Raw genomic sequence first — 27,703 nt, forward strand, 5'->3', positions numbered from 1 at the left:
GAAGCTTCTAGATCTAGCTTGTATGGTTTATGAGGGTATGAGGCAGAAATACTGCCTTCACATCCCCAGCCCAGCTTTGGTCTCTACCAACACTGCCTCCTGCATGGGATGCATTCTTGACAGTGGGATCCTTTGGTCTGAAAACTTCCCCTGTGGGGCTGGACTGTTCCCACAAGTCCTCACACTGGGTTCATCCCCTCTCTGACTGAGGCTGGGGAACCCTGGATGGGGGAACTGAGGTCTCCCTCAAGTCTCTGCTGGGGGGCTGGTTAGGGGGGGTGATGGGAACAGGTTAGTGTGAACACAAGGCCTGGAAGCCAGGAGTATACGGTGGACACAGCTTGCAATCAGGAGACAGGGCTAATCTGCACTGACTGGCTCTGTGACCTGAGGCTAGTCACCTAACCTCTTTGAACCTCAATTTTCCCAGCTGTAAAGTGGTCACTGTAATCTTGGCAATGCTTGCCTACCAGCATTGTTCTTAGGGCCAAGTGAAATAGTGTCTTTCATGGGAGCTTGGATTCCAGAGATTTTAAGATGCACCTCAAATTTAAAGATTAAAAGAATTCATAAACCTGCATTTTCAAATCAATGAAATAGAGTAATGGATGTTTTGTAAAATGTGACTGCCATGGATAAAGATTTATTCTGATTATGATTGAATCATGACTGCTTGTTGCTTGAGTTCTTTTCCTTTTTCAAAATACCATTTATTGGGACTTTTTGAAATGCAGACTCATAAACAAAAAACGGGAAAACAGCTCACTGAGTAATGGTGTTTTCTTTCTTTCTTTCTTTCTTTCTTTTATTGAAGTATAGTCAGTTTACAATATTGTGTCAATTTCTGGTGTACAGCATAATAGTTCAGTCATACATGTACATACATATATTTGTTTTCATATTTTTCACTAAAGATTACTACAAGATATTGAATATAGTTCCCTGTGCTATACAGTATAACCTTGTTTATCTATTTTATATGTAGTAGTTAGTATCTGCAAATCTCGAACTCCCAATTCATCCCTTCCCACCCCCTTACCCCCCAGTAACCGTAAGTTTGTTTTCTATGTCTGTGAGTCTGTTTTTGTTTTGTAAATAAGTTCATTTGTCTCACTTTTTTAGATTCCACATATAAGTAATACCATATGGTATTTTTCTTTCTCTTTCTGGCTTACTTGAGTTTAAATGACAATCTCCAGATCCATACATGTTCCTGCGAATGGCATTATTTTATTCTTTTTTTTATTGCTGAGTAGTATTCCATTGTATAAATATACCACAACTTCTTTATCCAGTCATCCGTCAGTGGACATTTAGGTTGCTTCCATGTCTTGACTATTGTAAATAGTGCTGCTATGAACATTGGGGTGCCTGTGTCTTTTCAAATTAAAGTTCCCTCAGGGTGTATGCCCAGGAGTAGGATTGCCAGATCATATGATAAGTCTACTTTTAGTTTTTTGAGGAATCTCCATACTGTTTTCTGTAACTACTATACTAAACTACATTCCCACCAACAGTGGAGGAGGTTTCCCTTTTCTCCACACCCTCTCCAGCATTTATCGTTTGTGGACTTTTTAATGATGGCCAAGTAATGGTGTTTCCTAATGACTCCTGTAACTGAAACCCAAGCCTGGGATGTGGCCCTAGTGCGTGAGGCAGTATGGTATGTGGTTAGAGCATCCACTTTGGAGTCAGACGATGTTGGGTTCAAATGCAGACTGTAAGACTTACTGGTGACCTTGGGTGTAAGTCACTTTGCTTTGCTATACTTCACTCTCTTCTAAATTCTAAAATGGAGTGGGGAGAGTGTCCGCAGTACTAACTGACTGGTAGCTATTGTTGCTGTTGATATGTTGGGTTTAACTTAGGACAGAGACTCAGAGATTCAAGTGGGCTAGATAAACTGATTCAGGGCGAACCCTGTGATCAGTTTCTCCGTCTATAAAATGGGGCCCCTCACACCCTTGCCACCTTCTTGGTGAAAATGTGGCAGCAGGAGGCTCCAGGGGGATGCTGGATGAGCAAGTGCTTGGCACCCGTCCACTCCCCCGAGCGCACGGGGCTATTGCTACTCCTGGCTTTGGGGGCCCAGCTGAGGTACAAGCCCCTTCTGTTTGTTCATTTGAGCTTCCTCATCCTGTCCTTCCCTCTCCCACTGCTCCCTGCTGAGCTCAGTCATAGGGAATGCAGTTCAGGGGTCGTGACAGTGCAGGAAGGTGAGGTGGAGTGAGAGCTAGAACAGAAGTTTCCCAGGAAAGGGAAAGGCAGCCACTCTTGTCCAGGCTTTGGGCAGATGGTGTGTGAGAGTGTGCGTGTGTGTGCATGTGAGCTAAGGAAACTAAAGTTGAAAAATTCTAAGAGTGTGAAGGCCCCCAACAGGTCATGTTAGCCACCTCCCTGCTCTGGGCAGGAGTCTCTTCTAACCAACACTAGGTTACAGCTGTACCCCAGGGAGCCTCCTAAACATCTTTCCTTGGTAACCAGCTGTGGCATCTCAAAATCCTCCCAAGAGTGTGTGCAGGGTGTGTGTGCACATGTGTGAGGGCCTTGGGTATCTGAGTTAGAGCTCCATGGACACTGAGGTCTCAAACCTCACAGAAGAATAAGTTTGTGGTGGAGGGACTGGGGTGCAGTGGCAGTCGAGGTTTTCTCCAGTCATCATGAAGCTTAGAGGCACTTTGGTTGAGGAGCCACATTTATGGAGTTCCTACTGTGCTCTAAAGATTGTGCTAGGTGCTCTAAATTCTTTACCTCATTTCATCCTTACAGTAGCCCATTTTATCATTCCCATTTTATAAATGAGAGCGCTGAGGCTCAGAGAGGCTACAGATCTTGAATGAGATTGCTCAGCTAAACAAGTGGCAGAGGGTTATAGCAGTACTGATGCCAGAAATTACACAGGTATGAAAACTGAGCTCAGAAGGGGAGATGACTTGTCCGAAGTCACTCAGCAAGATGAGAAAGAGTCAGATCCAGAAGCAAGGTCTCTTGACCTTGAAGCCACTGTTGCCTCCACTCTATTAGCTCAGAGAAGGAAGTTGAGAACGGAAGTGAAAATGACAAGCAAGCCGAGGATCCAGGAGTCCTGGCTCCCCCAAGAAGCCTGGCTGGGCTTGGGGCTCAGGGATTCAGTTCTGTCCTGCTAGACTGAGCCCTGCTGGGTGACCTGTTGGCTTCTGCTCCACTTCTCAGAGTCCCTTTGCTTCTGCCCCAGTTTCCTGTCTCATTTTCCTCAGGCTCAGAGAGGGCACGTTGCCTCCTGGGATCCTGGGTCCTACATGCCCTCTTTTGGCAACAAGCTCCCCAGTCCCCTCTGTTCTGGAAGAGAAGTCCTAGGACAGGGGTTCTTAACCTTATTAATGCCATGGATTCCTCTGCTATCTGGAGAAGCTGACAGGCCTTTCTCAGAATGTTTTTAAATGCGTAAAAGAAAACACATAGGACTCAAGGGAAATCAGTCATACTGAAATAGAGTTATCAAGATATTTTTTAATTTTTTATAATATAATAATATGTTTTTATTAAGACATTGAGAATGAGATTGGACTGCAAATACCATAACTATTGTAATTTTACAGTCATAATGAACATACAAGAAATTTTGGAAGATCCTTGATGTAATTTGTAATGTGATACAAAAATATCTGTGATTTCTCATGGTGACACCGTCACAGGAACCATCAGTACTACTGTGGTCACTGCCTACATTCAAATATTTAACTTGAGTTAGAGGTTAGTGACAATAAAGATGGAGTTTTTTTTTCCATCCAAGCTCAGAGACACCCTGCATTCTATCTGTGGCCTCAGGCCAAGACTCCCTTGCTCTACGATGTTGAAGCAAGTGTCTGTGGTTTGCAAACTGTGGGCCATGGAACCCTGGGCATTGGGGAGTGTCATAGAGGTGGCCAAAGTGTGGGGCAGGCAGGACCACCGTCCAACCAGAGAGCCTCTGAGTCCATCACATCTTCCTCAACCCGAGCAGGGTTTTTATTTGTTTTTTATGGGGTTTTTTGGTGGGTGAGGGTGGGAGAGGTAATTAGGCTTATTTATTTGTTTTTAATTTTTGTTTTTTATGGATGTACTACGGATTAAACTCAGGACCTCATGCAGGCTAAGGGGCGTGTACCCTACCACTGAGCTGTACCCTCCCCCGCCACTCCACCCTGTAGGTTTTTTATTTGAGTTCTTGATGGTGGGTCCAGTGAGATCCCTTTTAAAAAAGGGTTCACCTGTTTTGTTCATATCTGAATGTTAAAAACCTTCAGTTGGACCTGCCCACTCTTCTTGTGACCTAAAGCCAAGCCAAGGCCTAGAGCAAGGGACCTGAGGCACACTGCATTTGGTGACAGGTTTGGGGCTGTGAAGTCCGGGGGAGGTGGGGGGGAAGCACCTGGGCGGGATGAACTTCCTGCTACCTGTGTCTGCCGGCTGTTTCAGGAAAGCAGTCTTCTGTAGCCAAGCATGGGGCCAAGAGTCAGCAGACCTGAACGCGAGGCCCTAGGTCTGACACAGCCTCCACGACCTCAGCCACAAAACAGAGCCCATGATGCATGGATGTTGGGAGGACAAAATGAGAAAGTTTTCTTTGTCCTATTGATCATAGTTGTATAATGTTACATGAGTTACAGGTGTATAATATAATGACTCACAGTTTTTAAAGCTTATACTCCATTTATAATTACTATAAAATACTGGCTATATTCCCTGTGTCGTACCATATATCCTTGTAGCTTAGTTCATACCTAAGAGTTGATGCCTCTTACTCCCCTCCTCGCTTCCCTCCCGACACTGGTAACCACTGGTTTGTTCTCTGTATCTGTGAGTCTGCTTCTTTTTTTGTTATATTCACTAGTTTGTTGTGTTTTTTACTTTTTTTTTAATTGAGGTATAGTCAGCTTACAAGGTGGTGTCAATTTCTGGTGTACAGCACAATGCTTCAGTCACACATGAACACACATATGTTCGTTTTCGTATTCTTTTTCACTGTGATCTGCTACAAGATATCGAATATAGTTCCCTGTGCTATATAGCATAAACTTGTTCATCTATTTTATTTATACCAGTCAGTATCTGCAAATCTCGAGCTCCCAGTTTATCCCTTCCTGTTGTGTTTTTTAGATTCCACTTGTAAGTGATATCATACAGTATTTGCACAATGAGAAAGTTTAAGGAAATAGAAGAATTGCTGAAGGAATTTTAATGTATTTGTCTCTAAGCCTGAGACTCTTTTCTCCACTCTCCTTTGGGGTCTTTCTCTCTACAGCAACAAACCCTCTGTCCCGCGCAGTAGAATCCCAGTCACCCAGCAGGGCGACATAGTCAGTTTTGTGGTGCAACAGCCAGTCGGTCAGTCACCCTGCCTGCAGCTGACCTCCTAAACTCCTCCTCTTTGCTGTCCCTACTGCCATGTCATGATCTCTGGCCTGCATTTCTCTCACAGCCCCCAGTCTCTCTCTGCTCCACTCTGCCTTCCATGGAGCCCAGACACGTTCTTACCGTAAATTCTGACCATGTCTTCTGCTTCAAGGCCTGTGGTGTTTCCCCACTGCACACAAGGCTGGGTGCCACCTCCAGGGCTTGGCAATCCGGACACCTCAGGATATGCCTCCAGCCTCCCACACTCTCCCTTTCCCAGCATTTCTCCCCTCCTCCAGCCGGGAGGCTGCCGCACTCCTGTTGCTGGAGTCCCCTGCCTTCTGCATGAGCCCCGACCGTAGTGTAAGGACTGGGAGCTTCGGGAAGACTGGATAATTCAGCAAGCTAGGAATGCTTTCCCCCCAGAGGCTGATGTGGGGGCAGGGGGAGCTGAGCGTGCAGGGGACTCAGAGGAGTTCCACTAATGGGGTCAGGGGACAGGTGTGGCTCTCTTCTCTGTCTGGACCAGGAAGGGTTTATTTTCAGAGACCAGCAGAGAGTGGGGAGCATCTTGCACAGTCAGGGGGAGTCTACCATTTGCTCATCCAAACCACGGATCACCAGGCACAGAAGACAGCAGGGGGATGGGGAATTCATAGAATCCCTGATTCTTAGAATGTCAGAGCTAGAAGGGACCGTGTGGATGTTTCCTCTAACTGCGTTCTGCTTCAAACAAAAAGGTACAGCCCAGGAAAGGGGAATGGCTTGCCCAAGGTCACACGAATTTGAGGCAGAGCCTGGACTGGCGCTGACATCTGATTTTCCTCCCAGGTTCCATGTCCTGGGCTCTGGCCTCTGGACTCCCACCAGGAAACTGAGTAACTGGCCAAGGACTGATTTACCAAAAATGGATTAATGTGTCACTTCTGAGCAATGCAATGCTGGCTCTTACCAGGGGTTCTCAGTACCTTAACCCAAAGGTCTCCAGCTGGGGGACAGTGAGTGACAGGTTATAAGTATGGTGAGATATAGAGGCTGCAGGTCTCAGGTGGAGCCCAGGGTAGCCAGAGCCCCCAGCTCTGACAGGACAGTCACCTGTACGCCTCAAACAGTCTCATTATGTTCACCCAGAGGGCGTCCAGATGTTGGCATGTGCTGTCATGGGAACAGCTGGGAAGCACTGCCTTGACCCCAAGGCACGAATACTTTAGGGGTGGTGTTGGCAGAAGTGGGGAAAGGGAGAGTCTGAAGACACAGGTTCTGGTTCTAGCTCTACTGTTTCTTGTATGTTGACTTGTGTGTTCTGCAGGAAAAAAATAATAGGAGAAAAAATAAGAGGTACTGTTTATTATGTTTCATGTAACCTTTCAAACAGTTCTTTAAGTAGATATTATTTTATCAACTCCATTATACAGATGAGGAAACAGAGTCAAGGAAATTAAGGGACTGAGCCAATATCCCACAACTAGGAAGTGGTGGGGCGACAATGTGAGCCCGAGTCTGTCTTCCTCTGGATTCTGTGCTCTTAACTACTCGTCATATGGATTTGTCTCCAGGAGTAATGGCAGAGAAAGAGCTGGGTCTTTCAGCCCTGCTCCCCTGACATCACTCCAGACTGCCAGGCTTCAGGGTGGCCTTCAGCAGGAGGGAAGCAGGCAGTAGGGTCCTGAAGACCCTTAGGAGATAGATACCTGCACCCTTGCCTTCAAGGGTGTGAGATTACCGGCAGGACTTGGAGTGGGTATTTTGCATGAAGAGAACCATGACCCTCCAGTAGAGCCCCCAGGCCCCAGGGAGGGAAAGGTGATGTTGCATCATTGGTTGCTGCACTACCTCTGAAACTCACAGAAATAAGGCACCTTGTTCACCATGCTGAACCTCCCTTAAACAATAACTCCTCTTTACAGATCCAGAGGTTCTGCCAAGTACTTTATACACATGGGCTCACTTTAATCTTCTCTATAGCACTATCTCGGGTATCTCCTGTTATAATCTCCACTTTACCAGGCGAAGGGTCTAAAGCTGCAAAAGTTCATGGAAAATTCCCAAGGCCACACGGTTGGTAAGTGGCAGAACTGGGATTTAAACTCAGGTCTACGTGACACCCAAGCCCACGAGGCTCTTGACCTTTATCTTACAGTGCAATCTGGCAGAGTGGGGAAAGGCACTGTTCTGGTTCTGGATTCAAGGCCAGTGACTTCTTAGTGGACCTTAGTCAAGGCAAGTCTTCTCTGGGCCCAATATCTAGGACTACGGAAAGGTAATTCTTTTCTGCCTATAGTTTAAAATTATGAAATTGAAAGCAATTTACAAACTGTTATCCATTTATTCACTTTGACTAATAGATAAAAGTTGAAGTGATATTATGGGCCTTGACCTCAAGAGGTCTTGCATTTTTAGCATTCATCCTTTTGGAATCCAGCTGCCACATAAAAAAAAAAAAACAGACAAACTTGAGCCTGTCCTGCTGATGTGGGGAGAATGGCACAGCCAGGAGCCAGCATCAACCACCAGAGAGATGAGTGAGGCATAGATCTGTCTGTGGCCAACCAAGACAGCAAACCTACTCAGTACTTTGGACGGAGAAACTTTAATATAAATAATTATTCATTATAATGGGGGTTGAAGTAACAAGGGACCAACAAATAAGAAGTAAAGAGAACTCTAAAAAATATAGGAATATCAGATATAAGGAGCAGCCACTATCCCTAGGGCTGAGATAGGGCACCTGAGGAAAAGCCCCCTTCCCCTAACTCCTGCCATCCAGGGCTGAAATCCAGATCCTATTGGAAAGGACATGGCTAGTGCCCAGTGAATGGCAGAGAAGTCACTGTGGTACCATGCCAGGTCAGTGGATTTGGTTGATCTGAAAGTTGCTGGAAATGTACCCTCTCAAAGCCACTCACAGAAATGTCTCACCAGAGACACTTTGCTACAAAAGCATTTGATAGGAATTCCTGGGTCAGCTGCTGGCTGCTGGGCACTGGACCCTGATGCTGGAGAAGCCATCCTTTACAGGAGCTGGGCATGGGAGAGTGCAGGCGCCTGGTGAGCCCGCCCACTGAAACCAGGAAGCTAAAACCCTTTTTTACTTTAATGTCCCTCCAACTCCCTCTGCTGACAAAATTGATAATCCTGCCCCCAGCAAAAGAAAAAGATGTTGAAAAGGCCCAGATCCATTTTCCTAGAGCAGACAAAAAGGGTAAACAGTGCAGACCATCTTGGCCTATCCAGCCCCAGTCAACCTCTGTGACTACGTCTGTGTGAGCAACCCAGATGGACTAGCAGCGCTGTCTAGCGGAGCCCAGCCCAAATTGCCAACTGGCAGAATTTTAGGCATATAAATGTGGTTGTTTTTAAACCCTAGGTTTTGGGATAGTCTGTTTTTGCAAACTGTTGTAATATCAATGTTGCAAGCAATCTGGATTGTTTTCCAGTTCCCACTCTTGAGTGTTTCTTTGTGTGTGCTGTTTCCTCGGTCCAAAGTGACATTCTTGGCCCTCTCTGCTTGATAATGTATTTTCCTGCAACTATATAATTAATGTTATATTGACTTACAGCACATATGTAGAAAACTACATGAGTCATAAATGTACAGCTTGATACATTTTCACCAAGTGCTTATCCTTTGTAATCTGCAATTGGTTGCCTCCCGCTCTGTCACTAGCCATGTCCCCGAAGGTTAAGCACTGTTCTCACTTCTTATACCATGGTGAGCTTTGCCTGGTTTTGCACTTTATGTTAATAGGTCTATGGTGTGTTCTCTTCTGTGGCTTCTTTAGCTCAACATTATATTTGTGAGATTCATCCACATTACTGTGTGTAGCTATAGTTTATTTTCATCACTGTGTAGTTTTCAATTTTGTGAATATATTGTAGTTGATTTATCTGTTCTATTGAAGGATGTTCAAGTTGTTTCTAGTTGGGGTCTCTAATAAAAAGTGTTGCTTGCACGTGCCTTTTGGTGAACATATGTATGTATGCATTTCTATTGGTTTTTCTTAGGAGTAGAATTATTGGACTTTAGAGCACTCTCAGTGTATTAAATCTTAAAAAACAATCAAAATATAAAATGGTATACATAGATTAACAGCCATATGTGAAAGGAGAGAAAAAAACCCAAATACCAGTGTATGGAGTAAAAAGACATTAGAAGAGAAAAATAAAACAAAATTTTGTCATGGTTTATAAAGAAAGTAGGGGTGATTTTTTTCCTCTTGACATACTATCTTCCCCATTAGTTGTGTAGTGACCACATATTCTTTTATAGTCATAAGAAACATTTAATCCTTTTGATTTACAAAGTCTTGCTCAAGTGCCACCTCCTTCCAAGTAGCATACCCAGATCACCACAGCCAGCCAATGTCTTACTTCATTTTTACACTTTCCAGAGCAAAATCACATTTCAGCAGGAACACAGAGAAGCCTAGAGAGGACCCAGAGTAGATATTCTCATCCTTTCCCTACAGTCACAGAAATTTCATCAGCAGCTCACATTTCTCAAAAGAGTATCCCAGTTTGCCAGTAAGAGAGGCAGGGATATGAACCCAGGTTACTATCTCTATTTTCAACATAAAAGCACTTGATCCTGAAAGACTTTCAGCAATAGGCCCATTGTCATTCAGCAGAGCATCGGTAGAGACATTCTAAACAGCTCATTCAAGTAAGAGGAATCTGGTACAAAACCTATAATCCACCAAGTATATTTTGAACAGAGCAAAGAATCAGGGGTGGAGATTAAGAAGAAAGCAAACATTTGGAAACCTCAGCTTTGCATTACCAGTTATGGAACTTTGAACAAATTAATCTACTTCTCTGAACTTCAGTTCCCTCTGAAGGGAACTGTTCCCTGTTGGAGGGATGAGAGTGGACTCATTTCCAGGATGGCAAATAGGTGGTGGTGGCTGCTGAGAGTGCTGTGTTGAGAAAGATGCTGAGGGCAAGGCCAGGCTTAGTGATCGAGTGCTATGATTGGTTAATAATTTCTGCCATGAGCAGGGGGTTCAAGATTGGTATTGTGTTTATTAGAAATTTACTTATCTTTCCTGGACAAGTTGCTCTTCAGGATCCTTTCCCGCCCTGTGTTCAGAGTTGCCAGGTTTAGATATATTCGTATGTCTGGTGGGCATTCTATTCATCCAATAGGCAATTCTCTTAATTCCAAAGGGGAAGGAATTTTAATTATCTTCTAAAACTATAGCCTTGTCTCCAGAAATCTATGTGATATATATTTAAATAATCCATAAGACTGTCAGAGATCCTTGGAGAGGGAAATGTCTGAATACAAAGTGTTAATTACATAATTGTAATCATTCTTTTGAGATAAATCATATTACAATTGCCATATTGTAATTTCCTTCTGCACATCGCCCTCCCCTTGGGTTGAATTTGGTCCTGGGAAGTGAGTGTGTGTCCGGACTGGTTGTAGTCAGTATATATGGGCTGTGGGGTCAGTATATGGATGAAGAAGGGGAATGTCCAGGTACAGTACCAGGGTCCCAGACCACTCAAGACTGACTCATTCATCAGCTCTGTCTGGACTCACCTGGAATGTTACATGGCTTGGGATTTCTGGAGGGGTTGACCTTTGTCTTATCCTTGAAACAAATACCCTACAACCATTGGGAGAATGGTAGGGATGTTGTGTGAACAATTTAAGTAACACATAAATTATGTTTGTGGCTGATGAAGGGACCCATGAACAGGATGACAGGTGAGTACATCATGCAGGTCTAGCCAAATAGTCAGGCTTCCAGTAACACAGACTCTGGAATCAGACTGCTGTGGGTTTGAACATAGCTTTGACATTTGTAAATGAGTTTGTACCAGTTACATAACCTGTTTTCTCATCTGCAAAATGGGTTTAATAACAGTCCCTACTTCAGAGGGTTATGGTATGAGATAATTCATGGAAAGGACAAGTATCTGGCACAGGTTAAGCTTGCCCTACATAGGAAATATTACTATTAATATTATTATCTTAAAATTAATTATTATTTTTAAATTATTTATTTATGGGTTTTTTGGGGGGGCAGTAAATCGACTTTTATTTATTAATTTATTTACCTTAATGGAAGTACTGGAGATTGAATCCAGGACCTTGTGGATGCTAAGCACACGCTCTACTGCTGAGCTATACCCTCCCCCTTAAAATTAGTTATTAACAGTGATTTCTAATTATATATAAAATAAAACTCAAAAATACAGATTCAATGTCTGTAAATTTTGTGGACATCAAAGACAGAGGCTGGAATGGGGTGAAGTTTTTGTTGTTGTTGTTTCAATAAGTCACAAAATGCTCTGTTAAAAAAATGCTCTGTTAAAAAAAGTTAGAAAATACAGATTGGCAGATTAACAAAATCAGAACCCAGAAATAACTACTGTTTACTTTTGGCGTCATCCCAATGATGATGATGTGCATATATTAGAACAAGATAGGACATTGACACAAATAGTATCACACTGAACAAGCTTTTTGTTTGTTTGTTTTTGTTTTTGTTTTATAGCCAGCTGTTTTTCAGTGAGTAAAGGAAGCTCTACAGGAAAATGTATTGGGTTTTTGTTTATTTGTTTGTTCTTTTTTTTATTGTGATAAAAGACACCTAACATAAAATTTTGCATTTTAAATTGTACAGCTCAGTAATGTTAAGTTTATTCATGTTGTTGTAAAGCAGATCTCCAGATCTTTTTCACCTTGCAATTCTGAAACTCTGCACCCTTTTCTCCCTTCCCCTAGCCTGTGGCAACCACCATTCTACTTTGTTTCTATGAATTTGACTACTTTAGATGTCCCACAGAAGTGGAATCATACAGTATCTTTAGTGATTAGTGATTGGCTTATTTCATTTAGCATGATGTCCTCACGCTGTAGCATGTGGCAGAGTTTCCTTCCTTTTTAAAGCTGAATAATATTCTATTGTCTATATGGACCACATTTGTTTATTCATTCCTCCACTGATGTGCATTTGGGTTGTTTCTGCCTCTTGGCTATTATAAATGATGCTGCTATGATTATGGATGTACAAATACCTCTTCAAGACCCTGCTTTCCATCCTGTTGAATATATACCCAAGAGTGGGATTGCTGGATCATTGCTGGATAATTTTTTGAGGCAGCTACATACTGTTTTCCATAGTGGTTGCATCATTTTACATTCTCATCAGCAGTGTACAAGGGATCTGATTTCTCCGCATTGTCTCCAGCAGTTGTTATTTTCATTCCCTTTTTTGATAGTAGCCATCCTAATGAGTATGAGGTGAACAAGGGCATTGTTTTAACACGCTTCTAGGGGGAATGTTCCAATTCTTCAAAAGAGGAGACCCTTTTGATACTGAGAAGTGTGGAGTCTTCCTTTTTATATGTAAACGACTAACAAACTGTTCTGAAATGTATTAAATTTAATCTCAGTAAATGTGTTCAGTTTTGTGGATTAGCCTCTCCCACCTCCATCTCTCCAAATTTTAGGGCGTTTACTTATCGAAGGACAGTTACTAGTTTTGTGAGGCTGCAGCCAGTCAGGGCTTCATACTTCTTTCTCCTTCTCAGAAACCAAGCTGCCTCCCAATGCCTCGCTCTCTGATCTCCTCCAAGCTTTCAATCTCCTCCTCCTTCCTCAGTTCCCTACCCCTGCCCTCTCCTCTTAAATGAGGTGTTCTCCATTGTTCTAGCTTTCCAGCCAGACTCCATCCCCTTCCCCGCAGCCCTCCCCATCTGAGGCCCTGAAATCCCCCTGATTTTACTTTCACACTGGGCCCCAGGAGCCTTCAAATCTTGGTCTCTGGCTTCAGGCCCTTGGCTAACCTGCTCAAGGGGGTCCATGCACCCGTGTGTGTGAGTGTGTGTGTGAGCGTGTGAGTGTGTGTGTCTAAGGTGAGATTTTACAAGCTGCCATTCCCTTAGCAGTGTTTGTTTGCATGTACGCATCTCACCACACTGAATTATCACCCTGTTGTAGAGATGCATTCTTTTTTCTACAACCTGATCCCTGCACACCAGACAGCATCTAATCTGGTCCCCCTGAAGAAACAGCAGGCTGTTACAATGCTTGCAGAAACCCTGTCTGAGAGACTGTGCTGGCTCTTAAGTTCTTCCTAAGGGCTTTTCATGAGCCCTTTATATTATCTGTTATTTTTCCTCTCAATGTTGACCTTTGACATTGACCCCCCCCATGATACAGGACTCTGCCATAGCATTTTATCTTTTTTTAAAAATTGAGTTAAATTTACTACAATATACCATACAGATTTTAAGTGTACAGTTCAGTAGGTTTTGGTTTTTTTTCTGTGTGGTCTTTATTTCAATGCCAGTGTTACAGATAAAACACAAATGTTCCAGTTAGAAGAAGGAATTTAAACGGAATGCCAAGGCCCTAGCCAGGCTTAGGAAGTGTACAGTTCAATAAGTTTTGACAAACGTAAACCTCTATGAATTACAAGAGCTTAACACACAATCAGCTAATTTAGAGAAATTGCAGGGGTCCACAGAACTATTGGAAAGAGTATGGAGTTTGGAGTCAAGAGACCTGGTTACCTAGTCAAGCCTCTGGCATCAATCTGCTGTGTGACTTTGGGCTGGTGGCTTTGCCTCTCTAGGCCTTGGTTTCTGATCTGTACAGTGAGGAAGCTGTCTCTAGGGGCCTCCTCCCGCTGTAGGTCCACATGGCCGGACAGCTATTAGACAAAAGTCACGTGAGACTTCCTGAAGTTATGCAGAGCTCCTGTGTCCTGCTAACATTTGCAAAGTGAATGTATCTCACCTGCCAATCAAATTGCTGAAGAAGAGACACAGAAGAAATAATCAATAATTGTAACAATAAACAAAGATGGCAGAAATCAGCCAAAGCAAGCCCTATATCCTGTAGGAAGTTAACAAATGCTTGTAAGTAAACCCTTCTCAAATTTGTGTGCTCTGGTACATTAATGAAAGAAGATTCTGAAGGGATTAGCTTCAAATTCACGACAAGTACCCAAAACACATTGCCAAATAGGTTGAGTTTAGCTGTTTTGCTGTTTGGAAGCGAATATGCTTTGCTTAAAGATATCAGGGCTTCTCCAAGAACATAAGATGAATCCCTCACATTTAGACAGCATTTTTCACTTTTCAAAGCTTTCTTGTCCATTTCTCATTCGATCTATACATCAGTTCTATGGTGGGAAGCAGGACAGGGATTATGTCCTCTCCTTTTCTCAGGTGAGGATCCTGAGGCCTGGAAAGATGAAGTGAATGTTCTCACAGTCACCAGCGAGCACAACCTTCTGGTGGCCCAGTCCTGCGTCTTTGGGCCCCACTGTCTCTTTTGCAAACAAGAGAACAGAGTCCCTGAAGAACTAAAAACGATAAAAACAAGAAGAACAGTCATAGCGGCAGTTAATAGTAGCAGACATTTATTGCCTTCTCACTAGGTATTAACACTTGTAATTCTCCCAGCAGCCCAATGAGGGTTCTCTCTGTTTACAGAAGAGGAAATGGGGGCACAGAGAGGGGTCATGGCTTGCTCAAGCTCACACAGCAAGGAGGTTGCGGAGCTGGGATTCCTCCCAGGCCACCTGGCTCAGAGGCCTGGCCCTTCACTCCTGTGCTATACTGCCTCCTATTTCACTGTGGTGCTAATTAAAGAACTTCCTAAACAAAGCCATTCATTGACAAGATGAGCAGCTCTGAGAGGGGGTGAGGCCCCTATTCTGAGCACTTCAAGTGGAGTCTCGGTGATGGTGATCACCACTGAACAGATATGCTGAAGGCTGAGGGTTGGGTCAGGCATCCTGGAAGGTCCCTTCTAACCACAGAGTATAAGATTTCATGAAAACTCTCACAGAGTCCAGTCTTTCATTTCATGACATTGACAAGTCCCCCTGGCTCCCAGGCTTCCAGATTGAACATCCTCTCCCAGCCTGTCCTGCCTGCCAACCAGCCCATCCTCGTGGGCACTGGGATCAGTGAGCTGGGAGAACAGGTGGCTGTGTGTGGATCATCCTGAAAATCTGACAGCATGGTCTCCAGCCCAGGGACTGGGGAGGAGGGGACAGCAGAACACTAAATTACAGGGTGTCTGCTGCCTGATTAAATCAGTATCCTGTGTGCAGTGCTGTGGAGATGCAACACGTCGGGCTCACTCCTGGGCCCAAGGCCCAGATGTTAGCCACCGAACTACAGTGAGAGCCCCAGGGGCTCTCAGCAGCCCCTCATTCAGCCACTGCCTTTCACCTGTGGCGCTACTGAGGCCCAGAGAGGGGAAGCAACTTGCCAGAGGTCACACAGCATTCATTCAGCAAAGTATTAAGGGTCACTGTGCCAAACACTGTACTTGGGGCTGGGAATACCAAGGGTGAACAAAATAGCCACAAGCCCCAGTTTACACATTAGTGGAGGAAATGGGCGAAAAGCAGGTCAACACATAAAATCAGAGATTGTGATCTGTGCTGTGAAGAACATGGAGTACTTCAGCCAAGTAGATCCAAGGAGGACTCTCCAGGAAGGGGCCATTTATACTGCAGCTTGAAGGATGAGAAATGTTTGCTGTTTGTGTGTGTATGTTGGGGGGGTGTGTTCCAGGCGGTGGGAATTCTATGCTCTAGAGCCCCGAGTTCTACATGTTTGAGGGGCTGGCACACGGCAGGGCAGGAGAGGGGAGCAGAGAGGGGTCAGAGGTGGATGGAGTCTGGAGCACATGGGGTCTTGTGGGCTGAGGTGAAAGGTCTGGAGTTTATATTTATTGCACTATGAAGCCATTGGAGGTTTTTTGCAAGGGAGTGCCAGATGTGCGGTAACATTTCCTGCTTTTCCCAGTTGAGGGGCTCCCTGGGAGCCAAGTCACCCTGGAGGCTTGCAGCAAACACGCCAGGCAGTGCTACCAGTGCAAAATGAGCCCAGCTGGCTATTCCTTGTCTTCAGTGATCTCTATGCCCTTTACCCACAATTAGGTAATTAGGCCACTCGCATTACTTCAAGTTCTCACTTCCTACCATGTGTCACAGATCCAGAGACTCAAATGCTGTAGGACCCGTGGGAATTGGCAAACCTCTCTGATCCAGTGACTGCCACTGGGACAGGCAGTCAGGCAGCTTCATTAGTTTGCCACAGCCTTTCTCCAGCTCATTCCTGCAACCAGGACTTACCTTCTTTGCTGTAGAAGTGTGAAATGTTAGAAACTGCTGTCAAGACTGCTCAGATGGGAAGAAATTTAGTTCTAGATGGCTACAGCTAGACAGGCCATAATTCATACTTTGCCTTCTGAGATCACATCTCCCTCCAGGTGCCTTGTGCAGTGCTGAGTCTTCAGGGGTAATGACACAGATCAGTAATCCAATCAACAAACACTGACAATATGTATTGACTGTGGACTTCCTGGGTCACATGACCTCATCAGAGCTAAAGGGCAACTCATTTCTTTCCTCTTCTCAACCGAGGAAGAGGCCTGGGGAAATCTTGGCAGGGGAAGTCTTGGCAGGGAAACTCATAAACATCCCTGAAGGTCATCAAATGCCAAATTGATCTGCTCTTCCCCAACTCTCCCCACCTCCCTTTTAATCTAGACAGTTCCCACTCTCCAGTTTTCAGTCCTAACTCAGGTACCTCCAAGAAGTCTTCCCTGACTACCTCTTCCCCATCCCTCTGGCCTGTGTTCCTCTCTGCCTCCCCTTTAGTCTCTTGAACTTGTCTATACCAGGTGTTCAGTGACAGGCATGGCATCCACCTGTGCAGGGATCTAAATGAGAGTGGTTAGCTGGGAGTGACAGACCTGGGGCCTGAGGAGGCTGGGGCCTGAGGCTCACTAGTGTGTGCTGGGCCCATCTAATCACAGTTAAATTCAATTTGAAAAAAATATCCTGTGGGCCAAACAAAACATGCCTGTGGGCTGAAATTGGCCAGAGGGCTGACAGCTCACAACAGCTAGGATATTATCCAGAGGGGAAGGCATTGCATTTGGAATCTTTAGACCTCCTGGAGTGGCCTCCAACTAGCAGCATGAGTCCAGATAAATACCTAATTTTTCTGAGCCTTAATTTCCCTATCTGTACCTTAGGGTAACACTGGCTCTGCTTTCTGCTGGGATTTGAAGAATGTTTGCCTTGACTCTAGGCCAATGACTACTACACTCTTTATAATTATAGCAGACATTTATTCAGCACTTAGCATTTGTCAGGCACTGTTCTAAGCACTTTACAAGTATTGACTCACTCAGTTCTCAAAATAATCTTAAGAGGTAGGTGCTGTTATATCCATTTTGTAGATGAGAAAACTGAGGCAGAGAGAGATGAGGGAACTTGCCCAAGGTTACAGAGCTGGTGGGTGGTAGATCTGGGACTATAAAACCCTTACACAAATAATGGTTCATTTGACATTCTCAGAATTTTATCAGGCAAATATTTCCCTTTTCATCATTTTTTTAGATGGAAACACTGAAGGTCAGAGAAGTGAAGTAATTTGCTTGATATCACACAGCTAGGAAGGGGCAAACCTGAACCTGAACCCAACTCTTTGACCCCAAAACCTTTCCCCTATTTTTCTGTGCCATAGGTAAAGGACAGTCAACTGGCCTGTGAAGAGAACAGTGTGTTGGTATATGGAGTTTTGTTCCCTGGGGCAGAGAACACGTCTTGCCCTTTCTTGTTTATACTCCAGTCCGTAAGTCAGGGCCATTCTGTCCTGGAGCTCAGTACCTGTGACTACTTACGGTCATGCTGCCGGGAAAACTGCTTTCTGCCTTCATTTTGGCTGCTGATTTCCACCTGTCTCCATGAACTTGGATGTTTCTTGACCCTGGAATGTTTAAACATGGTTACCTTAGTTCAACTGTGGGAGTTTTGCATTCTCAGTGTGTGCTGTATGTGTTACCTGTGATGTGCAGGGGTTTGGAATGGGAGGGGAGAGACCTGGCTTCTGATCTTGATTCTCCTGCCCCAGCATCCTGGAGCAAGTCACGGAATTTCTGTGGGGTTCTGTTTTGTTTTGTTTTCTTTTTCTTTTATCTTTCTCTCTCCCTCTCTCTATATATTTATTGATGTATAGCCAGTTTACAATGTTGTGTCAATTTCTGGTGTACAGCACAATACTTCAGTCATATAGGAACATACATACATTCGCTTTCATATTCTCTTTCACCATAAGTTACTACAAGATATTGAATATAGTTCCCTGTGCTATACAGTATAAGCTTATTTATCTATTCTACTTTTTGAAATCCCATTCCCACCCCCCGCCCCCTTGGAAACCACAAGTTTGACAGTATTGTTCTATTTACCAAAACACTGGTGTGATCAGAAGTGATCCTGCATTCATTCATTCATTCCTTTGTCCAGAAAACACACTGTGTAGAGGCAGCCCTGATGATTACTACAAGGGACACTAAGAAGAATGGGGTACAATCCTTGCCTTCAAGAAGCATATTATAATCTAGATGGAGGATAAGGCATATTCATAAATAACCATAAATGAGGGTAGAAAGAAAGTAAAGAATATTGTATGCTTTAGGGAAATTGCCACTAGGAATTCAGAGTAGGGAGAAATCTATTCCAGTTCTGGAGACTAAATAAAATTTTGTGAAGAAGTTGGCATTTTGTGCTGAGCCTTGAAAGACTGGTAAAATTCTGGACAAATGGAAATAGGATGTCATTACTGCAATAAGAAAGTAATGAAAGGTAATGTTTACTTAGCGCATACTACATGCCAGGCATTGTGCTATGGAATTACACACATTTTCTCATTTAAGGCTCACTTGAAGCTCTATGAGAAAAGTAGTATCATCATTTCCAAGTTACAGATGGGGAAACTGAGGCTTAGAGAGAGGTTAAATATTTGCCCAGAGTCACAAGATGGTAGAGCTGGGATTCACAGAGGACCTCACTATGAACAGCTATGTCACAGTGAGAGAAGTAACTGACTGAGGCAGCAAAACACGAGGCCCACAGGGCATTAGATGGGGACCTTCCTGAAGGAATGGAAGCTGTGTGTCTTGGTCACCAATCCGTGTCCAGGGCCTGGGCAGTAGCTGACACATGGTAGATATCTAATAAATGCTTGTCAAATGAAAGAAACAGGGAGTGGTCTACTGTCGCTGGAGTGTAGGGCGTGGGGCTAGAAGTAACGGTATAGGCAGGGATGTGAGTTTGGAGATTTTTAAGCAGAAGCAGGGCCTGTCCAAGTCCATCAAAGACCCAGAGAAATGGGTTAGGCAGGGTGGGGGCACGCTGCATGGCAGGGAGAACAGTTAGTGGGGAAGCCCATCAGGGGATGACTTGAGAACGTGCAGGGAGGGTCGTGGGGCGGAGGGAAGGGGCTGTATAGGTAGAATGCAGTGAAAAGAGGCCACAGGTGGTGCCTGTCTCTAACTCATCTCTGTCAGACCTTGTTCACTGCAAACCCATCCTCTTCTTTCACCAAGCTTGCCAGGTGGATTGGGTGGCTTCTAAGTCTACTTCTTCATCCGTAAAATGGGGACCATCATTCTTACAAAAAAAGGTTGCCCTGGGGGTTAACCAGGTATTAAGGGAATGGCCAGTACCCTCCCGTGCTCCTTAGCCCCCTTAAGTAAACAATTGCTGTTCACTTCTACTTCACAAGAGGAGATCTAGGCTGAGTCTCCTCTCATGAACTGAAATAAATTTCTTGGCATGTGCCAGAAGGCCCAAGAGTCTTCAGGGTTTGGGAGCACACTCCCCAGACCATACAGTTTCTGTGGCTGAGGGCCCTCCCTTGCTAACCCCACTACTCCTCCACATCCGTATAAAGAGGCCTTAAGCCCAGGAGCCCCTGGTATCAGGTTAGTGATACAGTCCAAGTTCTTCCAGAAACACAAAAGTCCTTTGAAAAATCAAACTCAAAGAGGAATAAAATTGAATATCCAAACGTGTTAAATTTTCCTTCCCACCAGGCATAGATAACGTCATGAAACCCACCCTCTGTTTACCTATGCTTCCCCAAAAGAAGAGTTTCAAGGAAACTATATCTTTCTTCACATCCATAAGCCTGATGGGCAGGTATGCTTCCCGTGTTGAGAATGGAGACATGGAAGCTCAGGAAGGCTCAGGAGGCTGCCCAAGTCATTCAGCCGAGCCAGAGATGGGACCAGGCTGTAAACCAGGTCTCCTGTCTCTTGTCCCTCATCTGGCCTCCTCCGTCTCCTTTAGGAAGTTTCCAGCACCCGGAGCAAACACGCACATAATTAATTACAAATTGGTATCTGGACCCACTTTATTATTTTTATTTTTGAAGTTTGATTTTCTCACTCTGTGTGTCTGTGAGTTTTAAGCCTGTGATGTGTTGAAGCCCAGGACACAGCACAAGTTAGTCTGTTCCTTGTTGCTTTCTGCCTAAAGCTAATCTTATTTACCTTTTCTTTTGGCTGGAGATCACCTATTACTTAATTCCTTGGTCCCCTCAGTTAGAGTTTATCTTTTGGGCAGACAGGATTCAGTGCTTTAGTATCTTTCCCAGTCCTATGTATTTGATGAGTTCTCCATAAATACTTGTGGATATGACAGCCGAGGGAAGAGAGGCAGGCCTCACAGTGTGGTGTGGTGGGTAAGAACAGGCCTGGTGAGTTACACTGCCTGGAAGAAGCCCACTCTGATAGTCAGCTGTTGCCTGGGACTGCAGGCACCCACCTTACTTTCTTTTTCTGAACTTCAGTTGCTTTCATTTGTAAATGAAGATAATAACAGCTCCAAGGCCTAGCCTAGTGCCTGGCACATAGTATGGACACAATAGATATTTGTGGAAATAATACCTATGTCATTGGGTTATTGTGAGGATTAAAGGAGACAATGAATGTCACGTATTTCTCATAGAACCTAGCATATATTTAGTAGTTACTTAATGAAAGTAGCTACTCTGAACTGTTCGATCATTAATATTTAGAACACATGCATATAGAATGCTATAATGGGGCAGGAATTTAAAAAAAAAAAACTGAATTCAAATCCCCATCCTATCATTTCCAGTAGGAAAAGCTACTGGATTTAGGATCAGGAGATTCAGGTGTGAGAGCTGACTCTACCATGGACTAGCTATGTAACCTTGGTTAAGTAACTTTTCGGGGTGGGGGAGTAATAGCTCAGTGGTAGAGTGCATGCCTTACGTGCATGAGGTTCTGGGTTGAATCCCCAGTACCTCCAATTAAAATAGTTAAAAAACCCCCACCTAATTACCTCCCCCCCAAACAAATAAAAACAATAAGTAAGTAACTTCTCTGAACTTCAGTCTCCTGAAAAGCAAGGGGATTGAGTAATCATTAAGATTCCTTTTTGCAGCTCTAACAGCCTCAGTCTAAGATGTAGTCTCATGCCGGTCTCTTACCTTCTCTGGCCCCAGTTTGCCCATCTGTAAAACGGCACATGAATGTTCAGGAGCCCCTCTCTGGGGCATTGCACTGGTATGCAGATCCTAGTGCCCTTCCAGTCTCCATACAGGGCCTGGTGATACTTGTTCAGCTTGGACTGAGTGCTAGGTGGCATGAACTAGTTACTTGTCCATACAGAGCCCTGGTCCCCTCATAAAGTTGTACGAGATCACCTCTCCCCTCTGCCTCCAATTATAGGAATATACAAAAGAATGACCAACAGTGACCATTGTGTCCTGTCTTAAAAAGTTCAGAGAGGGTCTAATGTGAATCCTCTTCAGGAAATACTTATCAATAAATAAAAAACAGTGCATTCTAGTGGCAATGCACAATAATTTACCTTTGATTAGGTTACATATAATTATGAAGAATCCTGCTTAAATTCATTGAGATCCATTTAATCGTTTAATCATTACTTCCCTTGGTACCTCTTTTGAAGCCTCAGTCTCTAATTTACACAGCACTTTGACTCACATATCACTTGACTCCTCACAAGAGCTGAGAAGGTAGGAGCAAGTCAAGCATAATTTATCCCATTTTTCAACTAGGAAAGGGGTCCCAGCGAAGTGCTGAGAGCTGGCCAGGGTGTGGAGGCCACATTACAAATTATGGAAGGGTTGGGACTAGACATCAGATTGCCTGGCTGTTGCCACCAGCACCTCTCTTCAGTAGTCCTGGTTACAACAACCCTACAACTGGCCTTTTCCCTTGGGGCAGTTCCAAGAGGCTTTTCAATCAGCCTTCTCCTCTGTCCAGTTGGTTATGTGCCAGAGGCCAGGACTTTGCCAAGTGAAGTGTGGGGCCACAAGCACCCAAAGGGTCTTGTTAGACATGCAGATTTCTGGGTCCAGTCCAAGACATGCCTGATTCCAAATGCGTCAGAATGTGCATTCAAGGTTTCCCCTCATCGTACAAACTAAAATAGCGGATCTAGTGTAACCTATTACTGTAGTAATTATTGTCTTCAGATACAAAACGAGCACTTGCTTATCAGTTAATTTGCTTTTTTCTCCACCTTAGAATGTAAATTCCATCAGGACAGGGACCTTGTTAGCCTGGTTTTATTTCCAAACCCTGCTTCCTAGAATCCCCATAGTAAGAGGTCGGTAAATATTTAATTGCACTAAAATTTGAAACCGCTGCCGTATACCACTTACACATTTTACAATCGGGAAACTGAGGCCCAACTGCTGCAGAGTTGGTAAGGGGCAGGGTCCGGATAAAATCTCAGATCTCCAGAGTGCCAATCAGGCTTGGTTTATCTACCCTCCCCCACCCCCGCCGCAAGCAATCTTTATAAAAAATGAAATCCACTTGACAAAAAAGACATTTCCTGTCCATAAATTCTCGGTGTCGGGGCTTGGCCGGGTTGGGGTCTGCTAGTAATTCCCTGGTCATTTCCTAGGTGCCCGATGGCTCCAAGGGTTAAAGGACTGCCTTCCGGGCCGGGCGTCAAATCCAACTCGGGACACTGTCCCGGCAGGGCGGGCTGGGAGGAGCCGAGCACAGTCCGCGGAGGTGAGGGCGGCTCGCCCAAGGTCACCCAGGCGGGGCCTGGAGGGGCCAGGCCCACGGGGCACCCGAGAGCCGGCAGCACCCCTCTCCATCATTCTGTAAATCGAGGGTGACATTAATGGCTCCTTCCCAGCGTAATCTGGCGCACCCAAACTAAAGAGCGCGAGCAGGCCCGGCCGGCCGCGTGGCCCGTTCCCATGTGCTCCACCTGCGTCCGCTTTCACGCGCTGGCCCTTTAAGGCACTTCCCCCTCTTTACCACCCCACCTCTCCGGCCCCGCTCACCGCCCCCCCTCCCGAATTGCATCAGGCACGTGCTCGCCCCCGTCGGGTCTGAGTACCCCTCACCCCCAGGCTCCGAGGTGCGTCGGGGAATCGGCGGCGAGGGGCGGGGTAAAGGGCGGGGCCGCGAAGCCGTGCGCGCGCCCTCCCGCCGCCTTCGCCCGACCGTCGCCCAGGGCCGGCCCTGGCGGGCGCGCCCCCGCTGCGCCGTCCCCTCCCCTCGCCCGCTGCGTCGCGAGGCGCGCGCCCGCCCGCCGCCTGCCGCGGATCGCGTGGTCAGCTCGGCTCGCCGCGCCTCTCCCCCGTCCGTCCATATTGCTGCAGCCCCCGAGCCGGGAAGCCCGGGCCGCCCCGGGGGCTGGGGGGAGGGAGGGACGGGACGAGAAGCCTGCCAGGCTCGGGGTGGGGGCGCCTCGTGAAGAACGGGCGGGGGGGGGACGCACGCCGAGGAGGCCTGGACCGCAGAGTGGGGGGCCTTCCTCCCCCCCCCGCCCCGCCAGCGGGCCTTGGATCTACGGCGGCTGCATCCGACCGGGAGGGGGGCCGCGCCTAGCGTGAACCCCGACCCTTCTCCGCAAGGACTGGGGCCCAGCGCCCCGGAGGAAGGCGTCGCGGGCGCTCTGAGAGCCAAGTTCGAGGCGGGGGAGGCAGCCTCGGGCGCGCCCGGCTTCTCCGGGGGGGCGGGCGCGCAGATGGCCACTCAGGTGGAGCCGCTGCTGCCCGGGGGCGCTCCGCTCTTGCAGGCCGAAGAGCACGGGGGGCTGGTGAGGAAGAAGCCGCCGCCGCCGCCGCCGCCGCCGCCGCCTGAGGGCAAGGGCGAGCCCGGGGCGAACGACGTCGGAGGGGGGGAGCAGGACGGCGGCGCCCGGAGACCTCGGCCGTCCTGCGCCAAGCCACACAAGGAGGGCACCGGGCAGCTGGAGCGCGAGAGCCCTCGGCCGCCGCCGCAGCCGCCCGGCGCCGAGGGCCTGGCCGTCAGCGACGGAGAGGAGGGCGGCGGCGGCGGCGAGCCGGGCGGTGGCGGAGGAGCCCCGGGCGCCGGGCGCCGAGACTTCGTGGAGGCCCCTCCGCCCAAGGTGAACCCGTGGACTAAGAACGCCCTGCCGCCCGTCCTGGCCACCGTGAACGGACAGTCTCCTCCAGGTGGGTCTCTCTGCTTGATATCCTGGGTTCGGGGACCTTTTCCGGGGACATAGGCGTCCCCTCCCCCAGCGGCCTCCAGAGCCCAGGGGTCCGCCGCTGGTCGTGGTGACTCGGGATTTTTTTTTTTTTTTTTTGCCTCCTAATTCGGGTCGCCGTGCCCTGCCCCCCGAAGCACTCGGGAACCTGTCCCTGCCGGAGGACCTGGTCGCCAGGAGGCCACGGCTACCGCCTGGGCCGCAGCGGTTAGTGGGCAACGGCGTGGTCCGGGCCTACCTCGCTGGGAGAGGGTGGGCGCTGGTTTCGGTGAAAAGGGCCCTCTCCCCTTACCGCGTGTTGGTGTAAGAGACGGTTTCTAGCCTGAACCTTCTTCGGGAAGCCCCCTACCACCCTGCCTCATGCTCCCCGTTTTGGTAGCGTTGTGATCGTCCCCATGTTGTAAATGTTTAATGAGCATATGTCATGGGCAGCAAAGCGCCCGGCGATGAGTTCATACTGACCGTACTGATTCAGGTTTTAAAACTTAACAAGTTTTGTTCCCGAGTAGGTGGTGGTAAGCGGTAGAATCACCATTGGCGACGGGTTGAGGGGTCGGTTACGGGGAGAATGGAGAGAAGAGGAAACCCAACGTGTCATTGAATTCGGTGCTTTCCCTCCCTGATCCTGGGGACCTTCCGCCTTGAGAGGGAGCCGGATGGCGAGTGTGCGGGGCATCCAGTGAAGGGGTTGGCGGAAAATGTGAGGCGATTAAGGGGGCATGCGGCGACGCGAGGGGCGTGTGGCGGCGGGGGAGGGAGTGGCCGGGCCCGGCGGGCGGGTGACAGTTGGGTGCCATGCGCCGCTCCGCCGGCCCGCGGGCTGCTCGTGGCCACTCGGCCTCGGCGTTCGGCGCCCGCCGCGGCGCTGGGGGTGGAAGGCGGGTGCGGGCGGGCGTCGCGGCCGGGAGTGTGTGTGTGCGCGCCGGTGTGAGTGCGCGTCCCCCTTTCCCGGCATTCCTCCGCAGCCGGGACAACGTGGTGCCTCCCCGCGCGGGGAGCGACATGTGACCGCCGACCGACGCGCCCCGCGCCCTCCCTCTCCCTGTTCGGCTTTTGGGTCCATTTCGACCTGGCCCCTTGGGGGAGGTGGGCGTGCAGGAAATCCCAGCAGAGCCGTGTCATTGTGCAGAAAGCGGCGGTGCAGAAGATGGAGCCCCGGCTCGGCTTCCCTTTACCGAGAACAGATCGTCGGCTTTGGTGGGAATTGCGCCGGCGCTCCTCCCTTTGCAGGCGTGTAGAGATACCGTGGGGCTCGATTCTTTGGCCCTATTGTAGTGGACCGGTACTAATAAACGCGCTTGGAGCTAGAATGATGGCCTTTGGTTATAGCCCTAGTGCATTTTCAAAACTCCTCCCCTTCTGTAGTCGCTGATTGAAGCTGACTGGCTTAAACCATCAAAATGGGGAAAGTTGAAAGGGGAGCTTAATGCTTTCACATGCAAAAGAATAGAATCACTCGTAGTCCTAGGGAAACAGCCAATTCTGAAAATGGCGTGTTGTAATTTTTATTTCTTTTAAGGTTGCTTCATTTGTAGGAGCGGACATTTGGGGTTTACTAATAGTACCTCAAACCATATTCTCTTCCTTTTGCCCTCCTCCCCTTCCCCCTTTTTCCTTCCAGAACCCTCTTATGCAAAGGGCAGTGCTGAAACCTCCATTTTCTTGCAAATCCCTCCTGATCCACCCACAGAGGGAGGGAAAGCAACTTTAAGACACTCTTTGGTCCTACCCCCCTCTTTAAACTCTAAGGGGTATAATCATCCCCAGGAGAGAACACTCCTCAGAAGTTTAAATGGGGCTACTCACCGTAGCTGCTGCTGCTGCTTAGCTAATGGTGAACCTGCCTTGTGGGTTTTAAATCAGCCATGACATCAGGTAGTATTGGGTGCCTGAGCTGGCATTTTGTGCAAATCCAGGGGCCCTTGATAGGGTGCGTCACTGAGGTTATTGATCGTGGGAAGAAGACAGCTTGGCTGGCATCTGGCCTTTACTTGTGAGTAGAATAAGCCAACTTGCTTTAAGTGCCCAAAGCAGGACTAAACCGGGTAGACTTACTCTGTCCTTGTTTTTCTGGAATCTTTTTTTTTTTCTTTATTCTATTTGTTTATAGTTGTGTTAATTATCTTTTTTGTGGGGAGGAGGTAATTAGGTTTATTTATTTTTAGAGGAGGTACTGGGGATTGAACCCAGGACCTTGTTCATGCTAAGCATGTGCTCTACCGCATGAGCTATAGCCTCCCACCTTTTCTGGAATCTTAAGGCAAGAAAATGTCTACTCACTGGTTTTGAACATTTACAATAGTCTTTGACAGAGCTCTGAATTAATCCAGTAGCTTCCCTGTTTAAGCCTGTTGTTAGGGCTTGGATGGTTTTGCGAGAGAATTGTGTGGTCAGGTTAGATGGTGGCCCTTTCTTTTGAAGTGCGTGGATCACTAAGGCCCTTTTCCAGCCCTGATTTTATTTGCAGCTTGGACAAGTTTAAATGTGACACCAGTGGAGTGGCAGTGTGGTCTTGGGAAATTTTGTGTTCTGTGATGCATATGTTTTTGGTGCCTCATAAGCAAGCTAAAAGCTTTCCAAAGCTTGCCAGATGCCTATTTTTAGCTCTCCTTTTGGCTCAGATGCCAGTATTTTAGTTCTTTAAGGGACACATGCAGTAAATAGTAATAAAAGATGTTTTGTGATATCTCCCCTTTCTTGTGGGGGGGTCTCTCTTCTGGTTTAAGCTTGTGTGTTTTAGTAGTTTTAAGTCTTGGAATTGCATTTTGGTTTTTTATTTCCCTCCCCTGGAACATTTTGAAAATGCTTAAAAATGTTTCTTTATTCTAGGCACAACTCTGAAGTATGAGAGAGGCAAGATGTCTTAGTTAAAAGAAGAAATGATATATAGCAGAGGTTCTGGGGTCAAAACTGCATGGTAGCTCTACCGCCACCACAGCTCTGTGGTAGCGGTAGAGCTGTGTCTCCTTGGGCAAGATACTTTACCATTCTGTGCCTTGGCCTCCCCATTTGTATAATAGAAATTATGTTTTATCTGC

At 46.8% G+C, this 27,703-nt stretch overlaps 1 protein-coding gene and 1 non-coding gene across 5 annotated transcripts in view; both read left to right on the forward strand.

Annotated features, from left to right (window-relative positions):
- Positions 1-27,703, forward strand: part of LARP1 (La ribonucleoprotein 1, translational regulator) — a 93,558-nt gene that overhangs the window by 15,723 nt on the left and 50,132 nt on the right. Inside the window, exon 1 of one of the 4 annotated variants that reach the window (XM_032477173.1) lies at positions 23,744-24,630. The exons of 2 other annotated variants lie outside the window; for them this stretch is intronic. In XM_032477173.1, the coding sequence (XP_032333064.1) occupies positions 24,180-24,630 (451 nt within the window). In that variant the 5' untranslated portion in view covers positions 23,744-24,179. Of the gene's footprint in view, positions 1-23,743; positions 24,631-27,703 lie in introns of those variants that run through there. One more of the 4 variants, XM_032477174.1, reaches the window with a different exon arrangement.
- TRNAV-UAC lies at positions 21,396-21,467 on the forward strand. The gene has a single exon. It is a non-coding gene; the product is annotated as a tRNA-Val (tRNA).

Source organism: Camelus ferus, chromosome 3 (assembly GCF_009834535.1).
Source record: "Camelus ferus isolate YT-003-E chromosome 3, BCGSAC_Cfer_1.0, whole genome shotgun sequence".
Classification (NCBI taxonomy): Eukaryota; Metazoa; Chordata; class Mammalia; order Artiodactyla; family Camelidae; genus Camelus; species Camelus ferus.